This window comes from Glossina fuscipes, unplaced genomic scaffold (assembly GCF_014805625.2).
Source record: "Glossina fuscipes isolate IAEA_lab_2018 unplaced genomic scaffold, Yale_Gfus_2 60, whole genome shotgun sequence".
In the NCBI taxonomy this organism is placed as follows: Eukaryota; Metazoa; Arthropoda; class Insecta; order Diptera; family Glossinidae; genus Glossina; species Glossina fuscipes.
Genome location: NW_023998432.1, coordinates 4,031,105 through 4,058,608, shown reverse-complemented (window position 1 = coordinate 4,058,608; position 27,504 = coordinate 4,031,105). Strand labels below are relative to the sequence as shown.

At 33.7% G+C, this 27,504-nt stretch overlaps 1 protein-coding gene across 4 annotated transcripts in view; it reads right to left on the bottom strand.

Annotated features, from left to right (window-relative positions):
• LOC119637544 (neuropathy target esterase sws) overlaps window positions 1-27,101 on the bottom strand; it is a 35,225-nt gene extending 8,124 nt beyond the window's left edge. For 2 of the 4 annotated variants that reach the window (XM_038033620.1, XM_038033621.1), the window contains exons 1-5: window positions 26,225-27,101; window positions 3,337-4,065; window positions 1,497-3,263; window positions 1,163-1,438; window positions 916-1,102 (exon numbers count right to left, since the gene is read on the bottom strand). In XM_038033620.1, coding sequence (XP_037889548.1) covers window positions 916-1,102; window positions 1,163-1,438; window positions 1,497-3,263; window positions 3,337-4,065; window positions 26,225-26,323 — 3,058 coding nt within the window. In that variant the 5' untranslated portion in view covers window positions 26,324-27,101. The remainder of the gene's footprint in view (window positions 1-915; window positions 1,103-1,162; window positions 1,439-1,496; window positions 3,264-3,336; window positions 4,066-26,224) is intronic. The other 2 variants (XM_038033618.1, XM_038033619.1) reach the window with 2 other exon arrangements.
• Window positions 27,102-27,504: the final 403 nt, after the last annotated feature.

Here is a 27,504-nt window from a genome sequence, read left to right as displayed (position 1 = left end):
ATTTCTCCGATTTTATCGACATTTTCGACGACCGGCCTACCTGTGCGAGGTGCATCTTTAACATCAAAAATTCCTGAACGGAATCTACGAAACCAAAATTGCACATAATTGGCTTTTACAGTATCGGAACCATAAACACCATTCACAATTTTAGCCGCCTGGCTTGCATTTTCGCCTTTGTCAAAGAAAAACTGTAAAATGTACCGAATTTTCTCTTTGTTCACTTCCATTTTTAACACGCCGTAACTCACAACTGAATGCACCAGACAAAAAACAGCAAAAGAATTTTTTTTACTGCGAATTGTCACCTTTCCAACGAGCATAAATCTGAAATTGTTTGATCGATACTTTACGAGAAATCTATCAGTGCAGCCATCTACCGAAAAAATAATGGATTTCTTTTTCCCCAAGCTAATATTAATCTTTAGTTAATAAAGTAATTAATGATTTGCAGTTAATCTAACATATGGACATACTTGAGAACTGAAAGTTTGAAACATTTGGCTTAGCATAAGGATATATTCACTGACTACAAGCAAAGCAGTATGTACATGTAGAATAAATGAGTAGTATTCGAAAGTTATGATAGGATAGAAGCATCTACGCAATTGTAATTATATATTTTAGGAAATAATTGAAAACTAGATCTATACAAATTTTTTGAAGTTTCGTTTAAAAGAAAATTAAAAAAAAAAGTGGAAAAAAGGAAAAAAAAGTCTCAGAATATGCAAGTGTTATGTATTTTCCAATAAATTTCAATTCGTTAACATTTGCGTTGTCTACTTAGTACGGAATGAGAAACAAAAATAATTGTAATTTGTGTAAAATTGTAGTAAAAATGCATATTGTTTGAATTAAAAAAAAAGAGGACGAATCGAAATGCAAAATAAACCATCACATGAAATGAAAACTTACCATTAGTATGGATACGACGGCAACTGGCAGTTATATCAGTAGTTAAAGTGAAAAAAGGAATCCAAAGATCTTCAATACTAACATCTCCAATTGTATCGCGAATGGTTTTATTAAACTCACGACCCGAAAACATCGAAGTAATGGGATAAGTGAGATCCAGAAGTTGCAAAAACCATTTAGTCATTTTCTACGTTGTAGTGGACTAAGTTGCATTTCCATATTTTGTAAAAATTTTTTTGCAACCTACCTTACACCATTCTCTAGCCTGTTGTGTAACTGTTGTAATATTGCGTTCTGCACACCACAGAGCACCCATCAGAGCACCTATGCTGACGCCACCCACCATGTCAATTGGTATACCAGCCTCTTGTATAGCTTTCAACATGCCAATGTGAGCAGCACCACGCGCACCACCTCCACCCAACACGAGTCCAATTGAATTGCCCGTTAACCATCGTGCCAAACGTGAGAAATCCGAATGCATATTAGGCTCAGACATCAACACACGGCTATATAAGTCGTTCTGTAAACGTTTCAAAATTCGTTAAATTCTATTTAATTTAAATATGTAAACCACCTACAATACGATATTGACTTTTCCTGCTAAACATGCGCTTTACACACTGTATATGATGATGTTTGGTAACCCAAGGGCGGACATTGAGCCATTGCAAAGTATTTAACGGTTTCGAACTGTCTGTTTCGGAGTAGAGTAGTACTAATTCTTTCTGTGTGCGCATAGCTAAGCGGTCAATTTCTCTTTCAAATTTGCCTACCGAGGATGGCCCATTACCTAGACCCACTATAAGTATAACATCAGCTTGTCGCATACAGCGCTGAGTCCAAGCGCTAAGAGAAGCATCACACTGATATAAAGTAATAGTGTTACGATCTTCTTGTTGAGCTAGCCAAGATGTCAAACGGTATTCATTGCTCTGCTCGAATATTTGAACGCCCAACTGCTTTCGTATCACTTCGGATGTTAGTCGCAGCGTAGGTCCAATAGCACATAATGAATGAAACAGTTCATAGGTGAACGCGGTTAGGGGCACTTCATCGTTTACAGGAACTAAAGCCACCGTAGAGTATTTATGAGTAACTGGGTTGGCTTCTAGAGGGGCAGCTGAGCTTCCCGAACGCGTTTGCATGGTGCCTAATATGCGATGACTTAATAGGCTGATTAACTTTGTAACCACTATAGGATAACGTAATTTAATGGCGTTAAAAAGACCCTCAGGCAATTTGGCTAGTTCAGAATCCCGCACTGCCATCACGGTAGTAGTGCGACCAGTTTCCGTAATCATTTCTATTATACCCACAAGGTCGCCTTTGCCATATTCACCGACAATTTCTTTTTTGCCATTTGCCTGCGTTATTACAGAACGCATGCGACCGCTCAGTACAATATAAGTGCTATCGCTCATTTCGTCCTGCCGGTAAACCGCACGACCCGATTCCAAAAAAATCCAGTCAAGAGCATAATCACACTGTCTTACCAATGGGGACAAACGTCTAACCACCGAATTACCCAAATCCAAAACAATTTTCGGACGTTCCCGCATTAACTGGTAAATAGCTGATCTTGTTAGTAAAGCTACACGACTGCTACACAGAGACTTGATAGTGTAGGCGCTGGCTTCACCAGTTAACACAGCTAATGCCCCAACAATCTCCCCGGGATGCACGTGATGTATGAAAACCTCCGGTTTGTCACCTTTGACAACCCGTACGGGATTTGGTCCAATTTGATGAACTGTCAAACAACCCGTCATTACAAAGAAAATGCAAACATTTTCCGAATCTCCTTCGGTAATCAGTGTGGCATCTGCATCAATCTCTTTTACCTCTACAAGTTGTTCCAATAATGCACGATCATCTTCATTGAGGCCTAATTCTTTAAGATAGCTCTCCACTGCTGACGCGTACACCAGTTGCATATCAAAAGATGAGGCATTCACTAAGCATTCTGCTGGAATCATAGAATATTTGCGAGTTGAAAGACTGCCTGCGTGTGCATGACTATGAGCAGACGAATTTAGATGCTCATAGGCTAAATCTACCAACATATCGGGGGGTGGTATAGCCATTTCAGATAAACTGTGGATTTGTGTCGGCGTTGAGTCGGTACGTCTGTGACCGGGGGAATTTTTAGGTTGATTTTGTTGCTGCGCCACATTCGCAGGTGTATTGTGATTTTTTTTGGGTCGCATATGGTTCTGTACCAATTCGGAATTAAGACCTAAGTAGTTACGCAAAGCAGTAAATAAAACACGCTGCAAACGGATCATAATCACTTGTATAACACGTATCATAATATCTGGATTTTCGTCGAAAACTTCTTGAAAAGCCTAAAGGAAATGAAGAGAAGAACGCTGCTTTATCCCGACATTATTTAAAATATGAAGTTTTCCAAAAGCTCACCTGCATTGGCAAACGTATCACTATAGATTTTTCCATTGCTTTGGCTGTAACAGTCTTATAATAACTAGAATTTCCAGATAAGACATCGACAAAACTAAGAAGAGATGTAACTGATTCACCTTTACGTACAGTCTTTAACGACAAAGTGCTACCATCCGCATTCGATATGGAAACATTTACCAATCCCGACTGAACGATGAACACGCTATCATCCGCATCGGTTATTTTAAATAGATAATCTCCTGGTTCCAAAGTTAGAACTTCAGTGTGCTTACACAATTTTAAAAAAATTGGTTTCTCAAAATGACCAAAGATTCGTATACTTTGCAGCATATAGAGCGCATCTGGTGGTACACGATCTGAACCCTCCATAGTCTCTTCTAAATATTCTGCCGGTGGTTCCACTGTACGCATTTGCAAAGGTATATTTTCACGACGCAATTGCAACAATCGCTTTGCAAAACGCATAACTGCCTTACGTTTGCGACCCTGACCGCCATACATTTGACCAGACACATTTTTTACCTTACGAAGCATTCTGCGACCGTAAAACAACATTTTATCGCGTTTACGAAATCGCAAGCCACGCGTATCACCACTAGCGGCTGCCAACGAACTCTGAGCGAATAGCATTTTTTCACGTTCTCTATCTTGTTGCGATCGTTTATAGAATATATAACATATAATTAATATGAAAGTTAATAAACCGACCGCACCGTATAGGGCCAACTGTAAACAATGTTAAATAGAATTAGAATTAAATCACTGAAACGTTTACTAATTAAATTTTTGCAGGATAAATGGAACTGAAAATGGTTCTCGTCAAAAAATTAAATAGATTTGCGAGATTTGCTTGACAAGCTTTCATAGTGCGTTTGATTTGGGTCCTTACTTTGTTTTCTCTAACATGATCGTAAACAGTTCTCATCTGGAAGCACTGATAACGCAAATGTTAGTTCTAATAAAAGAATATGTGTTATAACAGTCTCTTTTTGAATGTTTCTCTGTTCTATTTTAGCCAAACAAATGTTGGTCAATCCGGCTGACACGAGTATCCCATTTACGAGGAAAGAAGGGAACGCAAGTCGATTTTCGCGATTGAATCAAACGCACAGCAAAACAGTGTACCTTTCGTGATGTAGGCAATGGTAATACTTGTGATATGAAAGAAACAACAGGACGAATATAAATTTAAATCCGGCAGTAGAGGATCGACAGAAGTGTTTCGATATCTCTTTCTGCTCTTGCGTTCATTTTCGCTACGCCCTCTTCTTCCGTTAAGCATCCTTTTTCTGTAAGCAAGCCCATGATAAAAATTGAAGATATCGAGAAACATGGATATACTGGTGAATATTGACTTGAATTATAACAAAAATTGTAATTCTGAATTTTTATATCCAGTGTAAGATGAGGGTATAATCATTTTGTCTTTTTCCGTAATGTACGTAACATCCAAAAGGAAGTTTCAGAGACCCTATTAAGTATACACATATTCTTGATCAGCGTGGTATTCTGAGTGGACTTAACCATATCTGCTCGTCTGTGTGATGTGTTTTTGGCGCTCTCCTGATCGCAAAAATGAAAATATTGACTTAAAATTTGATACAAACATTGGAAGGTTCTGCACGAAGCTTGATATTGAAATGGGTCAGATTGGTGGGACCCGAAGGGCGCATTGGACCTTAAACTGAAGGTAATTCCTTTTTTTGTAACAAAATTTTTTGGATTTTCGCTCGTTATTCGGAAATTATTAAAGTTAAAAGGCTGAAATTTTCACTTTTTACGTCTAAAAAATACGAGAAATTAAATTTTATTTTTTTAACTTTTTAGAGATCTTATCCTTATTAATCGTAACGTAGAATGTTTAAAAATATTTTGCACACTCCTCAAATCAACACATATTATTTGAATAAAAATGGGTTATTTTTAAAATGGACATGGTAGAGACCACAATAAATTTTTTTTAATAACACCACCGATGTTGATATAAAATAAGAGAACTTGGAGAGTAAAATGCGAAAAGCGTATTGATGGGTATGCGAGATTCGGCTATAGCTAATATAACTTTCGTACTTGTTTTTAGGTTAAAATCCGATAAAGTATGAAAGGTCCTTGAAGATCAAATAAGATTATTTGCAGCAACTTACCACAGCAGGGTTTAAGCGTCAGATATGGCAATTTCTCGTCCCATGCAGCAGACTCAGGAGACGGTTGATAAACTTACGAATAAGCCTACACCGACCAATACCTGTGCTTTAATGGTTACTTCTCTTCGAAAAACGATTTATATTTCTTTAAGTACCCTAATACGGCAACTGATTGGCAATCTCATATGATTTTAAAAACCTCATCATGAAAGCTAGTTATACCCGAGAAAGGGCCAACTTACCTTTAAACTGAATCTGCCTAACACTTGGACTTTTCTTTACCACCCCGTTCTAATCTAGAGAGATAATTGCCACAGAGCTGGTTTCCAGAAATAGGCTTCGTCACCGGGTTGTTGCACTGTAATCAGCTAATATCAAGTCAGCCAGTTCTAATCCAAAAATGTATGCCATATTCGCTTGATTCCTTGTCTTTGCTGTGCATATAAGAGGACTTAAGACTAAACTGTAAAATCTGCAATTAGGTAGCACAGATTGTGACTTAAGCCTCATTTTAATATCTGAAATTTGATTAAAACCGGACATCGATAATTCTAAGCTTTTTGCAGCAATTTTAAGTATGTAAGCAAGACAGGCCTTCCAGAAATGATGCCAGTGTACTAATTTCAATCAAATCTCCTTCAGTGGACATAGAATTTCCTTACATTCATTTAAAACTGGACGATAAATATATTTATCTGCTTTGCTTCTATATCGCTCAGACTTTGACTCGTACGTGTACGAATTGCACCTTCAGAATATATAATATTCTCTAAGCATTGGTTGACTTACCTAGGGTCAAGTGGACTTTGGATCGGCTCTGTGAAGTTGGAATCTATTAAATAAATAGTACATCAAAGGTTATGGTAAGATTCCCTGATCTCATTTTTTGTCATATGTCGGAAGTTGTGATTTATGGTACATTACCATTGGCACTTCCTGAAGATTATTGCCATCCTACTGTTAAGTTGTCTATTGAGATTTGCAATTATTTATATCCGCAAGTTCTGAACGCAAAACATACTTGCATATTAGGAAACTGTGCAAAGCCGTTGATTAAATTATTTAATATTTCGCTGAAGAGTGGACGCGTTTCTTTTTTCTAGAAGAAAAGCTGTATAATTCCACTATATAGAAGTGGCGTTAGTGGCAACGCACAGAAGCTGGCAGAGAGATCGAAAGGAGTATTGAACAGTTACTGAGATGCGACGATATTCAATCAATTTCAACAGGCTTTTATAAAAGTGTGTTTTACAATTATAAATCTGTTTGAATTTATCTGTTACGTGCGTAAAGCGTACTGACAGCAAAAAAAGATTAGGAAATGAAAATGGTGTTCTTAAAATTATAGCAGCTTTGGACTTGATTTCCAGAGAATTATGCCAAGTGCGCTATGTTATTTGTCGACAAGCAGCAAAATCATTCACACTATAATGATCACATTTAATCAAAATGAATCCGCATTGTGAAACAAATTAAAAAGAGATATAAATAACTTTGTCGCCTTAGCAAGCTGAATTTGTTACAACTGTGAACATTAAAGGGGATAGCGAAATTGTAATAAAAGAGTCTAATCACAACGAGGCTGCGTTTATATTCCCAGGTCTGGAAAGAAAGTTAGTTTTTTTAAAACTTTTATCAAATTTATTAAAATTAATTTCTCCTAGGCCTAAAAATGTAAACACGGCCTTATTGCGTTAGGGAGAAGACACAATAAAGCGTAATTATGTTTTTCGGGGAAGTAGGTCCTAAGTGATGAACGCAATGAGTACCCGCTTTAACATGTTATTTGATAAGATAAAACAGGGAAATCGATCTATTATATATGTAAGCAAAAAAACTAATGTTTGAAAACCAAATCTAAAGAAACCAATATAAATATAAACAACTAATATATGAAAAATAGAAACAAAAAATTAATATAAACGCAAATAAGCTTTTTTTGGTTGATCGTGGAAAAATTAAAAGAAAAAATTTTAAAAGAAGAAGTATGAGAATGGACTACACTAACTCACTTAAATAAACCAAAGGACTTGCAAAACGCTTTGATTTGATAAACACATTTTAAAGAAAATTATGTTCGGGGCCATCGTCGTTATCCAAAAAAAGTTAAAAAAAGTAAAAACTAACTTTTCAGGCTCTATAAAATGCAGTTACGAGCCTGATTTTTTCTATTTTCCAAATAAAACTTTTAGTCCTTTTGTTCTTAAAAAGTTTAAGTCGCCTCCAAATTCTTTTGCAATTTTGTAGGCGATATATTCATTTTCGCTACCGGGAATATTTCCTACAGATGCTACACAGTTGGGCAGACAGAAGGACAGACAGCCATGCTTAGGCGCACGCCAAATTTGAAACTGTACAAGAATTTATGTACTCTGTGGGGTTTTTGATGTTTGTGCCCGTTATAAAGATATTGAAAAAAAATTATATTTTGACACACTATAATATTGGGTCGGCGGGGTCAATTTTTGCCATTTTTCTACAGGATCGCCGATAAAATATACGTTCAAATTTCCGTACATTTATCTGCCATAGTTTATGAGTAATAAGGAACAAATAAATTTTTTATTCCTTTTGAAAAACAGAGGTTTTCTTAGTTTAAGTAGTGCTGTGAACGTGTCCTTCGACCGATTTGGCTCATTTTGCCAACATGCATGCTATAGCTTCCAATGTTTCTGCCAAACTTGAAGTCGATAGCTTTATTTTTACGGCTAGGAGGGCGTTTATAACAGAATTACAAAAACATACAGATGGCCGCGCTTAAATCGATTCAGAATTTGAAGCTGATCAAAGATATAGGTAGTTTCTGAGATTTCTGAAAGTTTCTTCTGAATATATCGTTCGCCTTTCGGTGATGAGTATAAAGATATATGAAATTTATTGTAATGATGAAATAGAAAAAGTAAAAATATATTTTAAAATACCAGTAAGAAAGTTATTTTCGGCTGAGGTCGAATTTTGCATACCCACCACGATTAAATTCTTTAGTGCCCTATGCTTTTATTTATAGTCATAAAAAGGTGAATTATACAAAATTTTTCTTTCACCTTTTCGTTGACTAAAAGATATTGTTAAGAAAAATTAATCCATCAAATCATGACCTCCAAAATAGTTAGAACTAACACACTCACCTCGTCGCCTTCCACTCACCAAGTTCTTTTATTTGATATCCGTATCGATGGTATTATTAAGAAAAAATTAATCCCTCACGTCGCGGTGTCCGCAATATTTATTTTAAAATTCGCACATTTTCAGGCACACAATATATTTTCATTTGAGAAAGGTACAATAGTTATGATAAATAAGCATAAATCCTCAAAAGGGGAAAAAATAAAATTTAATCTCTTATGACTTTGTGTGGAAATGGCGAATGCTTTCCATTGTCACACGGAAATAGTAGAGTTTTCTGTTTTCCGGCGTGTGCTCTGACTAATTTGGCCCAATCTCCACTGTTTCTACTAAATTGGAAGTCGACATCTTCATTTCAGCGACCACACCACACAAACACGCATACATTGTCAGACATGGTTTAATCGATTCAGATTTTCACGCTGCTCAAGAATATATGTACTTTATTAGGCCCCCTTCCTTCGGTGATGGATATAATAATAATAATGACATCATAAAATTAATTATCATCAAATATTACAGCTAATTTTTTTTGCTCTCTCTCTTGGATGAAACCCCTCTTATTAACAATAAATATAAAACCAAAAACAATGGAATAAAAATCCAGCGGAACACGTACTTTTAAAGTATGGTGCATAAAAAGTAAATTATAGTATTCACAAATTTTGTACCGCGTTGTATCGAAAGAGCGTTTGACAAGCACCATGTTAAATGTGCATCTTTCCAGTGTATTTGATTGTATTTAAAGAAAGCACCATATGATTTGTTAATCCCCATAAACGCTCATAAGAATATAGAAAGGTTAAGTTCCCATTCTGAAAAACGGAATAAAGCATCATTGCGTCAGTGTCTTAAGGTTTATAATCCCACTACCTGGGGAAAAATTTATTTATTAATTTTATGGATTTGCAAATAAATGTGAGTAAAGTAGAACATATATGTACACAATATATTCAATACAATTATTTCATGCAATTATATATGTTATAAATTTATAAATTAATTTTTGCCTCAGATAAAGCAATATAAGCGCGGATTCATGATATCAACAACTTAGAAGATGCAATTTTCATTTATAAGCGCCAAAATCACTTTGTCTTTATTCTATTTGAATAAAATTGGCAGCGATAAGTTGTTGTTTATATTTCATGCTTCCGTTGTATACAATTGTTTATTGGCCGTGATTTCTTCTCCTGTCATCCCCTACACGTCTTTGTGATTGACAACAATAAATATAGTCAAACGATTATGCAAAAATAAATCGTAAATAAAAACAATTTTTCGTGCATGTTTAGTAGAGAAACAAACAAATTGCATACGGCTTGTATAAACAAAAGCCGAAACCTCTAAAAAAAAAGCAAGTAAAAAAATTAGACTCAGCTTTGCCGAATCTCTTCCCCCACCACTCTTGTCATAAAAAATATTGGAAAAGACTGGGCGGATGTAGCTGATTTTATTCATTTTTTTAAATATACGTAGAAATTTTTATCCCTTGTCTACTGTTATTTATGAATGGTGAACAAACTTAGAAGTAGAGGTAGAAGGTGAAGGTGTTCTTATATTTTGTAAACGTGTTTCTTGACCGATTTGGCTCATTTTCAAGGTCAAGCTGCGCATAATGTTTTTACCAAATTTGAATCCGAATCTCCTTTTTTAGAGACGAGGGAATATTTATTACTGATATTACACAGATGAGCAGACGAACAAAAGGGTAAAGGAAATGATGGACGACATGTCTAGATGTGTTCTGAATTTGCCAATATATCAAAAATACATGTGTTTTATTGAATGTCTGAAACGTCGATCTGAACGTTACACAAATAAAAAAAAAAAAAAAAACGAAGGGTTTCGACACTATAAAATTGCATGGGTGTGGAAGTATAGTAGGATCGTCCACGTAACATGGGACAAACGTTTTAAAAGAATGAATACATTCCGCTTCCCTGGCTGGTGGGTGTAAAAATTAAATTAAATAATTGCGAACTCAATAGTAAGTATCTTTCAACCCCTGAATACACAATTAACATTATTTATTTTAAAAAAGTACGTATATAGACAATTGCAGAACTAATTTTTAATAGTATTGAAACACATATATGACATTAAATTCCTTCATTAACTATAACTTATTTAGCATTTTAAACAATATTTTACTAATAAAAACTATGTAAAAGATAAGATGCTCGGTCATCATAGTTAAAATTTTAATCACACAAATCATTTACTTTTTCGTTGCGCTTGCAAGATAGAAAAAATGAAAATGTGTCCAAAGGCTAAGCAATTATGATTTAGTCATTTTTATCTGTCTATTAACCGTTAGATCTACTAAATTTGAAACTGCGTGCGGTGTGGCTGTAGCAAAACATGGAAGCGCGATTTATTTTGTTTTTAAAAGAAAGACTTAAATAAAATAACTTTTTGAAAGGAGGAATAACAAAGTCGATTGATTCTTGTGATGATCGTTTTCTGGAGAATTTGTTGGTCATCTGCAATTTTTGTTGCGCTTGAATTGATGTAACATTCTAATCAGCATATTAGTTAATTTTTTCATTTCAAGAAAACGTTAAGAATATATTATTGAAAGCGCTTATCTTCACCAACTAAAAATTTTGTGTAATTCACAACAAAACATAAAACTTATATATTGCTGAACAAATTCACGGCAAAAACTAAAAATTTTGTGTGGTTGGCGACCGGCACTAGCAATTGTAACTTGTTAAAAAGTTGTGAAAGTCTTTTTCATTTGTCATAATTGCGAAAACCGGGATGATAATTAATATTCGTTTGGTTGGAAAACAGAAAAAATTAAATAGCAAACAAAGTGAAACAGTGTTTTACTTGAAATCGAACTGTAACCGAATAAACTTCTAAAAGGAGTCGCTCGAGGGGAGAAAGTCTTGAATACTGTAAAGGTCGCCGATAGCCGGAATATTTTAATTGTTTTATTTTTTTATTCTTTTTGTCATCTAATCAAATAATTCATATTAAACTTCTTTATATGTAAAAATATACGCCATCGTCGATAGACTTCACTTTAATTATTAATTATTAATAATTAAAATAATCCAACAGCAATTTTTATTATTTAATATGTTTTCATTGAATAATTCTAATGATGAAATACAAGTTTGTTTTGTATTGATCCTGGCTGGTGAGGTGTGTCAACACATACCCTTTCTCCTACAAACTAAAAGATTTTATAAACGCTAGTCTAAATTTCCTTCCGAGCCCTAATGATACGCTACTTCGAATGTTGTTGTTAATATACAAACTTAATATATTTTCTTTTTATTAACATAAAACATAATATTACACAAATGTACATTGGAGCCATTTAAAGACGGTTTGTGCAAAAACACATTCGCAGAGGTTCTTGATGTATGCACATACAAGTTTGATAGAAATATGTCTATATTTGTATATTTGTTTAAAATGGTGACGATTATTACTTTCTTTTTTGCTCTTCTAAACCCATTAATGCGCCGAACGCTTAACAAGCGTCGAAATACACACAAGCAAACTACTTTGTTTATACATTTGCTTTCCCTGCCTCTATTAATATCCCGATTCCAAAAAGACCTTGTTTAGAAAGAAAAGCTTAGTTTCAAAGTCTTTCCCTTCATTTCCGAAGGGTATAAAGATACATTCAAATTTAACACTTTAACGTTCATTTTAAAATCAGCAGCCAAAGTACAAAATGTCGCCCATATTCACCTATATCACACGAATCTACATGAAAATATTTTTCGTTTAAAACGTTTTCTAGTTTGACAGCGAACCGAGAACATTTTCTTCTGATGTCAAATGCCAAATCATTATTATAAACTACATTTTATTGACGTAACAGCTCTCGAGTTTTTGGCCTTAAATCCTCTCATGTCCCTAAGATATTCTTGGAGTTATTTTGCCAACGGTGAAGAAGAGGGTTTGTTACTTAAAAGATAAGAAAGAACTACGGAATGGAATTGTTTTAATAATATAATACAAATAATAAGTAAACAGAAATTAATGTTGAAACAGATAGCAATTTGGAAACATACGAAAACTAGAAGCAACAAAAAAAGACTCAGCGATGACGACGAAGAAAAAAGAACGGCAGAATGTTGTAGTGTGATCGCATATCGTTATATGCATCCACTTTGAAGTGTAACAGAATTATGTGAATTCAGCATAATTCTTTTGCTAAAAGGGAATTAAAAATTATGTCACACTTCACCTTGCATTTCGTAATGCAATATGATGCCAGGCGCCCCCAACTAAAACAGTTATCATTTTTATAGATGTAAGCACAATTTAGTAGAAGAACTTATGTATAAATAGCTTACTAAAAACTGAATAAAGTAATTGTTTTATGCAGTTCACGGAGAACGGCAACGACAACTCTGTTCAAGCGCTGTGGTCATAATTTTTTTTTTTGTGAACAAATTTTTGCAATTTACTCTTCTATTTAATTTCTTTGTTGCGTTATACGTTTTTAAAAGTTTTCAAACTTACTAAAATTTATTGAACTTTTTGTGTGTTTATTGCGAAAATTCTTCATCGCGGTACGTACGTGTTTTCCTTTAAATACATTAAAAAAAAAATAAGAAAAATTAAAAACATCTGACATTCCCCCAAAGAAAAAAAAGTAAAAATTCCGATTTTCAGGTGTTGCCAATCAGTGATATAAGTCCTGTTGATAAAAAATATATTGTTATTTCTTCAACCGATCCTAGAATAACAATTTCCCAAATTAGCCCTTTTGCTATAAAAAAAGCTCTAGATAGCATTACAACATACATCGACTCCATCTCGATTCTACGCGATGGGAATTTACTGGTCCTCGCTGGGAACCCGCGCGCAACCGAAAAGCTCATAAAGGCCAAATCTTTAGCTAATCTATGTGCTATTTCAGCTAAACTACATGAGAAACTTAACTCGGTTCGAGGCGTAATTTATGCCCCTTGCTTAAAGCATGTGCCGGAAGATGAAATTGTCCGCGAAATGGGCAATCAAGGAGTGACTGAAGTATATAAATTCACCAAACTGAATGATGACGGAAAAACACGCTCTCCTACAGGAAGGATTATTTTAACTTTTGATCGCTATCGATTACCGCGAACAGTTGATGTGGCGTGGTATAAATGTAAAGTAGAACTATACATCCCAAATCCTATGAGGTGTAAAAATTGCCAACGCCTGGGTCATACGGCAAAAAGATGCACTAATGCTGCATCTTGTGCTAACTGTGGTCATCCTCCACATGCTGAAAGCTGTACTCGTAGTTTCTGCATAAATTGCAATGATCAACACTCAGCGTTAGACAAACAATGCCCACGTTTTGTACAGATGCGTGAAATACTAAAAATCAAAACAGAAAATTACTGTAGCATGGGCGAAGCGCGACGCACATACCGGGAAAGAAATCCATCTGTAGCCCATGGAATTGGCAACAGTAATACCTACGCTGCTGTTGCCTCGCAAATCGAGCCTAGTAAGACTTTAACCAACTGCTTTCAATGAAAAACCTGTTCCACCAGTAACCAAAAATTATATTGCGAAACCAGTTACATCACCCGCCAAAGATAATATTGAAAAAACCAAAGCAACTGCAAATATTGAAAAAATTAAAACAACAACACATATGCTAAAATCTAATATACCAAATTCTCCAGAATCTCCAGCTCTCAACTTTACTCAACAAATCACAAGTGGTAATGAATCCATTCTTTCATCCCTCAATCAACCTTCAATTTCAAATTATTCACGTGCGCCAACCCGTTGCGCTTCAAATGTACCAAATCACCTAAATACAGATTATTCTGCTGGTAAGAATAAATCATTCACGAAAAATTCCTATAGCGGCCTTCTCGACGGAGACTCTGACATGTCAACTTAACCCTCCCTCCATTCTGCTTACATGTCATTACAATTAAATAAAGTTTTTAAAATTCTACAATGGAACATTAAGGGACTTATTAATAATTTTGATGAACTCCGTACACTCATAAGTGATTTTAATCCAACCTTTTTATCGCTTCAAGAAACCCATTGTAGAAGCTCTTTTAATCCTATTCCACCCAAATCATATACTGGATACTTCACAAATGCTGATCAAAGTTTATATTCCAAACTAGGAGTAGATGTTTTTATAAAATCAAGTATACCTCACAAACGCATAAATTTAAGCTCAAATATACAAGCCGTAGCGATACAAATAATGTTAAATATAAAATTTACAGTGCTTTCGCTCTATATTCCACCTTCGCAATCGTTTTCTCAGCAAGAACTCTACAATTTATTCTCCGTACTTTCCCCCCAATTAATTATATGCGGCGATTTCAACAGCTGGAATACCATCTGGGGCTCAACAGTGAACAACACTCGCGGTACTGTTTTAGAAAAGGCCTTTCTTCAAAGCAACCTTTGAGTTTTAAATGATGGAAAACCAACGCACTTCTCAACTCATCATACTTTTTCACATATTGATTTAACATGTTGCTCTCCTTTGGTGTCCTGGTCTATTTCTGATGATTTACATAATAGTGATCACTTTCCAATCATAATCGATCTTAAACTTTCAACGTGCTCTGCTACTCCAGCAAAACAGGCCAAATTCCTCCTAGATAAAGCGGATTGGATCAATTACTCCAAACAGGTGGAGTCATTTTTGAACTCAAAGCCATTTAACGGAAACTGCAACCATGATGCTGCTATTATGTCTAAAGCGATTCGCACGGCTGCTCATCTTTCTATTCCTCAATCCAACACCTCTTTTAAACGAGCTAGGGTTCCATGGTGGAACAAGACGCTTTCGTTTTTGAGGAAAAATAAAATGGATCTATGGCACCGCTTTAAGAGATGTCCTGATCAGAATCACTTGTTATTATAGAAAAAGGCCAATGCTCTATTCAGGAAGGAATTACAGAAATCAAAGGCACTTAGTTTCGAACTTTTCTCGAGACGAATTCACAGAAATACATCAATGAAAGTTGTCTGGAACAAAATCAACAGACTTAATGGGACTTCAAACCTGAACGAAATTTCTGCCATCTGCACTCCCAATGGAACTTTAACTGATGCAGATGAGATTTCTAATTACTTTGGACGAATGTGGTGCGAGTACTCCACTGACAGCAACTTTTCCAGTGCTTTCATCGAAAATAAAAGGACTCCAATATCTCTTTCAAATAATATCGATAGATGTGCCATGTTTCTGGAAAATTGCGTATCTATCTCAGAACTTGGAAGTTGTCTCTCCAATTTGAAGGGGAAGACACCTGGTCTAGACCGCATCTCATACCAAACGATCAGTGCTATGTCTAAGTCTAGTAAAAAGAAATTACTGGACCTATATAATACGGTATTTATGAATGGCCATATACCCTACATGTGGAAACTGGCAACAGTTGTTCCAATTCCAAAGTCAAAAAATGTCTCCATCGCATCAGATTATCGCCAAATTTCTCTTTTATCTTGCCTCTCTAAGGTATTAGAGAAGATTATGGCATCTAGATTATCTTGGTTTCTTGAGTCCAAGAACCTGATAACAAAGCAACAAGTTGGTTTCAAGCGGGGTAGAGGGTGCATCGACGCTCTGTTACATATTGATTATTTCACAAGCAAAACAATTTCCGAACGAAATCATGTAACAGTTCTCTCGATTTCGAAAAGGCATTTGACAGAGTTGGTCTTCATGTTATCTTAAGACTCTTGAAATCATGGAATGTTGGACCCAAATTCTTCAACTACATCAAATCATTCATGTCGCATCGGCGGTTCAAAGTTAGAATCAACAATCATCTTTCTGATTCCTTTCCGCTAAAGAATGGCATTCCGCAAGGATCTCCTCTCTCTGTCACGCTTTTACAGATCGCTTTCAACGAAATTAGCAAAATTCTTTGCCGTGTACCAAGAGTGGAACATTGTCTCTACGCGGACGATGTATACATTTTTACAAAACATCAACATCCTCGAATCTATTGCATGTGAGATCTCCACATGGGCAAACTCGTCAGAAGCTAAAATTTCTATACAAAAATCAAAAAAAATGCACATTTGTCGAAAACAATTGTGCGATGCAGGAAATCTACTGATGCATATTAACGACTTACCAGTACTCAATGTGCAGACGCTCCATGTTCTCGGGCTCACGTTTTCCAACAATTATCGTTGGAAAGCACACTGTCTTCGGTTAAAAAACTCCCTTTTAACAAGGGTAAATTTCATACAGTACGTTGCTTGGAGAAGCCATGCGCATATTAACACTATTGCTTATCTTACAAAAATGCTTGTGTTAAGCAAGATTGACTATGCTTTGATAATTTATGGCAATAGCTGCAAATATAATATCAACATCCTTAAACCGGTCTATCACCAAGCCGTCAGAGCAAGTTGTTATGCTTTTCGGACGACGCCCACAAGTAATATTATAATTGAAACTGGTCTCCCAACTTTAGAAAATAGACTGTATGAGTTAAAAGCTAAAATAGTCCCTAAGCTTCTTAATTCAAACAAATCCATTCTCAGTGATGACGTAAGAAAGATTATTATTGCGAAGAAAATTCCAAAGTCACCATCTGCAATTGACCATTGTTTGTGCATCGCAAAGGAATTGAACATTCTCTTAAAAATTTCCCGCTCTTTTGGTGTAAAACCTCCCTGGATTTTGAAAGACTGCTCTTTTGACATCTCACTGTCTATGCACAAGAAAGAAGATACTCCAAATTACGTCTTCAGGAATCTAATAGCTGAAAAAACCCAAGTATTGGACAGTACTGGTTGGAATCTTTTGTACACAGACAGCTCAAAATCTCCTGGTCTGCCTCCTGCTTGTGCGGTGGTAGACGCTACAGGACGGGTTCTTCTCAACCATATATTTCACGAAAGTACTTCAACTTTCACAACCGAAGCCAGAGCTATCCTTCACGCTGCCAACCTTGCCCATAAAAACAAACTCAAAACCGTCATTGTTACCGACAGTTTGTCTGTATTACAAGCTACTCGGAACCCTTCGGCTTCGAGATGGAGCACCATCAACAAATTAAGGAATATAATAACAAAACCCAGGGAAAAATTAAAATGTTATGGGTATCAAGTCACATCGGTTTACTGGGAAATGAGCAGGCTGATCGAGCGGCAAAGTATGCTGCTTCTGCTCCTCTAATTATGGATGATGTCATGGAAAAGTTGGATCTTCAAAGATACATTGGAAGAAAAGTTAAAGAGAAAATTGCAGAAGGAAATTTACAATACCATCATCAACACTACTCTTGCATTAACCCTCAATTAACTCGACATCTATATCCAACAAATGTTGAGAAAACCAAGATCCAAACATTCTCGAGAATTCGCCTTGGTCATACAATTGCAACTCACCAATGGATCCTTAAGAAGTCTTCTTCCCCAATCTGCTGTTGTAGACAAACTCTTACTATAAAGCACATTCTCTGCGACTGCCTCAACTTTTCCTTGGCTAGAAGTATTGCATTTGGAACGATTAACCCTTTGAACATTCCACAATCAGCTTCAGAAAAGAATATCAATTCTATACATTACTTTATTAATACTACTAAGCTCATTATCTAATGTACATTTTTTTTTTTTTTTTAATTAGAGCCGATAGCTTGTGTTGCTAGTGTTCAATGTCTTTTTTTAGTCTAAGAATTAATTTCATTAGTCTAAAATTAAAATAATAATAATAATATGCAGTTCAATCGAAGCGTATCAACTCGCTGTTATAACGATAGGCGTTCTATCCACCTTGTAACTTTAGTTAGGAACTGTCTTATGCCGAGCTCAATTGGCATTTTTAAGAGACAGCTCAACTTGGCGTACTGAAGCCGAGCAGCATAGGGAAATACACCAACAACACTTGGTCACACTTTGGAAAGATAGCTAGGGAATCTTTCCAATAAACACATTATGTGTAGACGCCAACATTTTTCCTTTACAATATATTCAAAAAAAGATGATCTAACATTTAATGTTTTTTTGACTCATTAGTAGTTAAAAGCTTTTTCCACTTCTTTTTGAAAATAATTTTTCGTTTTACTCTTTATAGAATCACTTACTACTATTACTGTTTTTCAACTATCAATTACAAAAAAATGATTGAAGTTGTTTCATTTCAATTAAATTGGCCTTTGTGGGTTAAATAAATCAAATACTAATTTTAAAAAAGAATGAAGAATGCAATCACATCGTAAATCAAATCATTGGCATGTAAAGCAAGCTAATAGGTTTATTAACTGCAGCAGGTTGGTTCTAGATCGGTGTCTGTTGTAGTCAGGTTAGTACGTTACGGAAGAAAATGAATAAATGTTAGATACTGAATTTCAATACACATTTTAAAGGGCAATCAATCACTTGTAAAATTCTTAGAAATTAATTTTTTATTTTTTTTGCCTAATAAATACTTTGAAACCTTTGAAACGTGTTTCATTCATTTATGAGCTCTTAATTTAAACAAATCTTATTAACAAACAATTGGTTTTTTTGTCCGCAATGGAAATTTTTCATTTAATTACTAGCCAATCGCACGTGATTGAATATTTTTAAAAATTCACTTTGCATTAAACAAGCTAACTACAGGCGAATAGATCAATTGAATTTTTTTTGTAGATTCAAGTCTGCTTCAGTTACATTATAATCTGTACAGCCGGCTGATTTCAACATGTCTTTTTAGATTGCTTCCGGTGCTGCCGTTACTTAGTATAATTCAAAAAGTTTTTTTTTAATATTGGAAGATGTGCTCAAGAAGGGTTTTCAAGATTAAATTTAGATTAGAAGCTGTTGTGCAGTAGTTTTCCTCTTTAAGGAAAAAATATTTATAAGCCCAATTTGTTTAAGCGTTGCATATATGTATATATATACATAAGTTCGTGTATATTTTCTGAATTTTTGCACGTCGTTTAAGTTTTTCAGGTGTTGCACGCATATGTAATACATCGTTCGATCTTACAAACTCGATTTTGGTATTTGTTTTTTTTTATTTATATAAAACCATGGACAACGAAATAATGAGATGATCCGACATGACGTTCAAAATTCAAACTAGGATATTATTACGGACTTTTTGTATTTCTGTTATAAATAATAGTAGCAACGCTGTTAATTAGCAGCCATTTGACGTCTTTCTCTTTCATTTTCATTATTTGTATGGGCAAAGATTCTGTTAAGAGTTTTGTGATGTGACACCAACTCTGCCAAACGTTAGCAAAACAGAAGCACATACAATTCTGTGTTTTTAAGTGAATATGCAGCCATGACCACACAAAGTTAGAAGTGATTAAATTTTTTTGAGGTTTTATGCTAATTAATCATAAGGTAAACAAGACAGGATGTTTAAAACTGTTTTGCATATTCCTAAAATGATGATATAAGACCTGCTTTGAAGTGCTTTAATTCTAAAATAAATGTGGTGGACATCACGATGTGATGGGTCAACTTTTTCTTAATAATACCATCGGTATTTATTTTATTTATTTATTTATTTACAATTATTTCAACTTGGTTACAAACGTTTCAACCAATGGTTGCAAGAACAAAATAGAATTTTCAGAGCAAAACTTATAATACTACATACTACTATGTAGTATTATAATACTGCATAAAAAGCTATGCATAATACTAGCTAATTTAAGATAACAAATGTAGCTGATACAAGAAGTTCGGCCAACTTATATAATATAAACACATAAGAATATAACTCAAATAATCACAATTTTATAAAAATCTTATACTAAACTCTTAGTACAGAGATTTCCAGTAGCCACTTGGTAACCATTAGTAGATATAGCCAGTAACGTTTACGAAACAAAAAGTATTTTAAATATATTAGTTAGTGCTTGTATTAAGGACTACTAATGCAGTGTAAGCGTGTGAAGTTATGTTTAAATATTACTAGCAAAGACCCAAACCGAACTTTTTACCCAACTCTGTTAAACCGTTAACAGAATTCAGTTAAACGAAGTCTCGAAAGAATTTAAGTCAAAATTTAGTTAAAATATAACTTTTCGAGAATTTGCTTACAAAATATTCTAAACAGAACAGGTCCTTATGTAAATTAATTAATATTGGAGCGGACAACATTTTTACAATTTATCAAAAATAAAGGGTGTGAAGATAAATTTGAATTTAACTAGTTTTGCATTAGAAAATTCACTATTAGTTTAAAAGTTATAATCGTTTTAGAAATAGGAATATTATTTCTATTGCTTATATGAGTTTTTAGTCATCATATTGGTTTATCACATTTACATAAAGTTTATCTGCGCTATTTACAAAAATCTAAGTCAGGTGATTTAATTAGTTATTACTCCCATTATTTTTTCGACTTTTTATATACTTTTATACAATACTTTTTTTAATTATTCATCACAAATCTCAATTTCTCGACCATATACACAAAAATTACACTATTTTTCTTAACCAAGATGCTTTTAAAAAGACATATATTAGAAGTTTTAAGAAATATATATATATACTCAATACTCTTGTAGAAATAAAACGAACTCTTTGGCGGTTTTTTCGTGCATATGTTATATATGTATATCACCAAAGAGTTTGTTCTTTTCTATAGCAGTATTGCTTGTACGTAGCTAATAAGAATAAACGAAGTCCAGTTTGTTAAAAACGAAATTAAATTCTTCCGCAGGTCACATTACTGAATTTTATTTACTTAACAATTTTTTCTAAAGATGTGATCTTTGAAAATAATAGAGGATGCATATAAAGTTTTCAATCCATTTAGAAAAATTTTTGTAAGCGTATATGATTTTATTTATTTTATCTATGGTAGTTGTAATCATTTTGGGTAAAATGTTATATATAAATGAAAAAATATAAAGTAAAAGTTTTATGGAATAAACCTGCGTTCTTTAATAACAAATAAATGATGTAACAAAAATAAATCATGTATACTTGATAACATGTTTGTTTTGATATATATACCTCTCGTTTGTTTTGGCGTCATATATATTTATAGATGTATCTAGCCCATATGAACGGATTCTTAATCTCGTTACTTTGCAAACGTTTGATACAATCTGACGCCAAATCAAGCAATAACTAACAGAATTATTGGTCTTACAAATAATGATCAATAAAATTTCAGATTTAACCATGATATTGTACCCAAAATAATTATAATATGAATACAGTAAACAAATAAGTAAATGTAAAATAAAGCGTTTATGTCTTTCAGTAACAAAAAAAAATTACAAATATTCTTCTTAATAATTGCAAATTTTGTTACATTTAACATTTTCTTACGTCGCACGTGGTGTATTCTGTACATTGTTGCGTTTCCATGAACTGCGTATATGCAATATATCTATACTTTCTCTTTTCCCTCTCTCTACCTACATAATATATGTTGGCCCGTATACATACATATGTTATGTATATATCAGGAAAAAAACACCAAAGCATTTTGATCTATGCAAGACTAATGGAACGTGTACGCCATGTACAGAAAAAAACGAATTTGAAACTGTTAAAAAGTTAAATTTGTTTTTTTCTGTTAAAAAACGAATTTGAAACTGTTAAGAAGTCAAATTTGTTTTTTTCTGTTAATGCGACACGCGTTATCTTGTTAGTTGTACAATTTCAAAAAATCGGTAAAAATAGTTCCTGAAAGCAAAGTGTGAATTTTTTTTGCTCAATCGATAGGTACTTTTATATAGATTCACGTGATATAGGTGAATATAGGCGACATTTTCTAGTTTGGCCGCACTAGAGTGTCAAATTTGGGCGTTTTTTCATATGCATTTTTCGCTAACATACCAAATTTCAAATACCGTTAAAAATAGTTCCCATAAGCAGAATTTGAATTTGTTTAGTTTGTTTGAAAGGTAGTTTTATATGGATTTATGAAATGTCCACAAAATTATTTTCTTTTTTTGTAATATGGACGGACTAGGCTTTCAAACCAACTATATCTAAATTGTAATTATTTAACTGGAGATCTGTTAAGTCGTTAACAGAGGTAAGTAAAATCATAGAGCGCCAAAGATTTTAATGCTGGTGCGTATGCGAAATTCGGTCCAAGCCGAATATAACTTTCTTACTTCTTCCTTATTCATTTCCTACTTTTTCTCTGATATATCTAAGGATCGTCACCCTATAGTAAGAATCGACTTGAGTATTGTCATCGCAAATTTGTAGAACTCGTCTGTTTTTGAACAGAATTGTCATTTCTCTTTCATGTTTGACTATATATCGACCAAAGATCATGTATCCAAAGTACTCACTTTGTAGTAAATCTTTATTTCCACTTTTTTAATTGAAGCAAATTTGCTATCAAAGCAGACCCCTACACCAGGAAATGCCAGCAATTTTCACATGGAACATTGTTAATATGGTAAAACGTGGGGAGCGGACATCTTCGAGCACAAATTAATTTTTTGCATTTATTCCAGTTTAAGAACATGAAGTTTACCTTATAGCATAAGGCCATACGATTTGTATTAGCCTGTAGCAGCTGTGGGCATTCTAGGGAATTGAAAGATGAACGCAATTTAACGTTACCTGTTTACATAAAAATTTTGGTGTATGGGACAACCGCAATGAGATTGTTAAGATATAATGCAAACAAAACAAATGGCGTTTCGGATTTATCCGCTTAAGAAATTTAATTTTTCGAAAAGGCAGTTATTGCATTGTTGTTAATTATGATCGCAGTTCTGTGTATAAATTCCTTGAATAGGACACCATGCGGGTGGAATGATTTGTTTAGTGATGATTCAAAATAATTAAATGAAATTATAATTGTTTTACCCTTACATTTTCCAATGCTGACACTGGGCACACTAACTTGTGAATATTTAGAATGTAAACAAATCTTAATGCCAATTTAAACTTCCCAGATACCATCTTCGAGAGTGCACGCATTTGAAAGAGTAGGCATTTGAGCGATAACAGACTGGGGATAGTTAGCACTAGATCTAGAAAGAAAATCGAAAGAGAAATGCTCGGAGAGAACTTCCTTGCAGCAAGATTATCGGATCTAGGTAAAGAAAAATGTTTGAAGAACGAGTCGCGAGAAGCTAAGCAGGAGATTTAAAGACCGGAACATTAGTAAAAAATTTTTTATTTTGATCTCAACAACTGTGCAAATAGCAACAAGAAATGAAGGAAGGCATTAAGTCGAGTTTGGCGCTGAAGATTGACATCAACTTAAGAAAGTATATGAAACGTTTTTGAGGAAATTACTATTAGCATCGGTCCGCTCTTATAATACCAGCGTAACAAGGTAAAAATTTTGACACTTGGCAAACATATTCTTAATTGAGCATCACAGACCAAGTTTAAAATGGCTACATCTCAAATATAGATTTAAAACTTGGCACAAATATTTATCTGAGCTAACCAAAAGTTTTGTATCAATAATTTATGTAATTAATTGCTGAATATATCAGCGATAACCAAAAAACTTTAAATCTACCCCGTACGGCTATTAATAATCTAAACTTTCTAACAAAAACATTCTCAATGCAACCGCAACGAACGTAATAATTTCTGAATTTTATAGAGTTGTCCTGATTGCTCAACAAATTTAATGCTCTTCTCATTTGTATTGTTTACAAGAAGTCTCGTTAAATAATGTTGTTTGCATTGTAGTGTTTAGGTAAGATTTTATAAACCAAACACGTCGTCCTACACAATTTTAAGTACACTCACTAATGTAACCTTAAACAAAGTAAACAAAACATTTCCATTTACACAGTGATAAAATAAAATGTTTTTCAAAGTTTGATTTGTTTTTCACTACAATTCTCTGTTTTTGTTACAGATGAAATGGATAAATTTTAAAGACCCGCTAATAATTTAAGGCAACCGGAAAATTTTTCGAACTTACTTTGACGTTTAACGTTATTTCTAATTTATCTTAAAATTTTTTAGATGAAAAATGTCTATCTTATTCCTTTGCTAATGCAAGAAAGCAATAGCAGGATAGTTTTAGAAAGCAAATAAATAAATAAAAGCGATATCATTAAAGGATGCAGTTGGAATACGCCGATGCACGGAAAGCAAGTTAATATTTTCTTAATAAGTCTAATGTTCTTAATCGACTTAACCCTGTAGACGATTTAGTCGACGGCAAGCCCGCTGTTTAGCTACCAAGTAGAACTATTAAAAAACAACAAAACATTTATCAGTTATTATATACCACTTATATTACAGGTATAATGAATATCAGCGTAAAATATAGTGAAAGCGAATACAAAAATTGAAGCCAAAATTCCTCCTTCTCTGAATTGTTTTCAATCATTTTAGAAACTTTGCAATTCTTTCATGTCCACGCGAAAATTGCCGATTACTATGCGCTGGCTTTATCTGCATATGTAGCGAGCAACCCTGAAACTTGGAACAAATTTTTTTATTTGCGAAATTCAATGCTAAAACCTAATATAAATTTTATAGTTTTTGAATTTGTTGTTTTTTTTATAGTTTTTGAAGCTGCAAAGAATGCATACACAAAATCGAATTTTATACAGGCCTTCGCTTATCGATGCTGCAAGTTATATATAGTATGCATCGTAAACATAGCGTACCGCTTATCAATGAAATAAAGCAAAAGAAAATATAAACAAAAACAAGTGGCACGCTCACGAAAATGCTGAATTTTACTTTCGTTGAAAGCGTGATATTACACTAGGTGCCCTGTATCAAGCAATCGCTAACATCAGCGTAACAAAAATTTAATTTTTAAGTAATTCAAAATATGCAAGAACTTAAGCTAAAAATTTTGTGCATAACCAGTAGAATAATCAAATAAAATTTACAATTCTTTTATGAATGTCAAGTTGAGTATATCTTGGCTATCACAAATATCTGCTGTTGCTTCCTGCTAAATATATATTGGCGGCTAACGAAGCATGCCTCTTTGCACTCACATTGTTTCTTCACATAGCGATCCCGCGTAACTTCACTACAATACCTTACGTAAAGTTGTTTAGATTTACGTTCTTTCGTGTGACTGGTTACTCCAAATTTTTAAATTGATTTAGCTTAAAAAATCTAAAAAAGTTAACCACGAATTCAGACATTTCGACAATAATTTGACGCATTAGGCACTTTACGTAGTGAATATTAACTTTTCTAATTATTTTACTAGCAAATCCGTTGCGGCATTTCCACATTATGATTACATTTGTAGCACAGCCTATTTTCGCTGTTTGCGAAAATAAATATATGAGAAAAAATCGACTTAAAAATTGCGAAACAAAGGAAAGAAAGAACTAGACGATCAAGGAGGATAAAATTTTGCACAGTTTTTTCTTTTTTTTTCAATTTAAAATAGCACTTCAAATCTATTCATATGCGCAACTTAAATTTATATGGTGGAAGTCCCCCATTTTTGTTTTTATTTGCGGAAAAGTCCATGCATGTATGGGAGAATAATTCATTTTCCAATCTTTTGAACCGGACTTCTATGCTTGGTTAAGGGCACGACGATGTTCATTTATTGTATCACAATTGTAAGAGGAAGTTCTTTACTTTATAAATATATTTCAAAAACGTGCTTAAAACAATATATCTAATAATTCTGCAGTTGATTGGACTCGTTCGTTTATTGTACTAAAACTAACCAAACAATTTAATAAAAAAAATTATTAGTAAACACATACCGCTGTTTTGATTTCCATATTTATTATGTTCCACCAAGCGTCTGAAAATGCAGCTCCGTAGTCTGGATTATAGGCTTTTATAAGGCCAACAATATCCATGTTTGGTACTCAATCAATTATTATACCAATTGTTATTGGATATTAAATGTTTTTTAAGATATTTGTATTAGAGTCGAATTAAATGCTCCGTAAACACGAGAGCATACAAATTGTTATTGTTTATTTTTTCTTTTCGACTTGCTTCTTGTTTTAGCCTTATCAAAAACGTGCGGGTTTATATGTTTGTTGATGAGAAAAAGAGAGAGTGAGAGAGGGATTCCAGAAGGAAAAGAATTATACACAAACAAAAAGCAGCTGTTTATTAACGAACAATTTATACCCCTCCTCTTGTTTTCCTTGCTTCCGAGATTTTATGCAGTTTATATTTCACAATCGTAAGAAAAGTCAAAAGCTAAACAACAAGTTGTTCGAAATCTTTCAATTCTTTTTTAACATTTTTGTTTAAAATGTCGTTCATACGCCGTAAATATGCGCATATACATTTTTTGTCCTCTTTATATTTAATAGTTTGTAATGCAAAGAACTTTTCTCACCTACGGGCTTTACTCAATTATTGAATTTTCGCAATTTGTAAAAATAAAAGATCTCTCGATAAGAGTAAATATATACATGCACTCCACATAAGTAGATTTTGTTTAAATGATTTGCTTTTTCAAGTAACTTTTAAGAATATTTGTAAAACACTTATATAATCTCTGTAAATTATTATAAATATATTTAATGTAAATTTTTATAACTATATTTAATGTAAATTATTTATTATTCCTCAATTTACTTGCGTTACAACAAGAAAGGAATCCCTTTCGTTTTAATAATGGACAACAATAAAAGCGTTGCTAAAGATTGAAAAGAAGTTTTACCGGATTGTTTCAACTAGTTTTACAAAAAACAAGTGGCATCTCTTTGAATCTAAGATTCAGAGTGCTCAATCGATTTAATTGTGCATTCGAAGCCACATAATCAAATCGTAATCACATATGAAAATTGTTACCTTGGGCGAAAGTTAAGTTTCAGCTATGTGAATATCCCTCAGTATCTGTTTGTACCATAAATACATATTGTATTAAGCTGATATTTTCCTATTGTTTGGTATATTGATTTTTAAGTGATCGCCAAGGGCTTCAAGGAAAAAGCTCAATTTTCAACCGAAAAAAGGAGTTATAAAAAATGTTTAAATTAAATTGTTAAAAATATCACGTGTTATTTTAGAGAAACTTGTT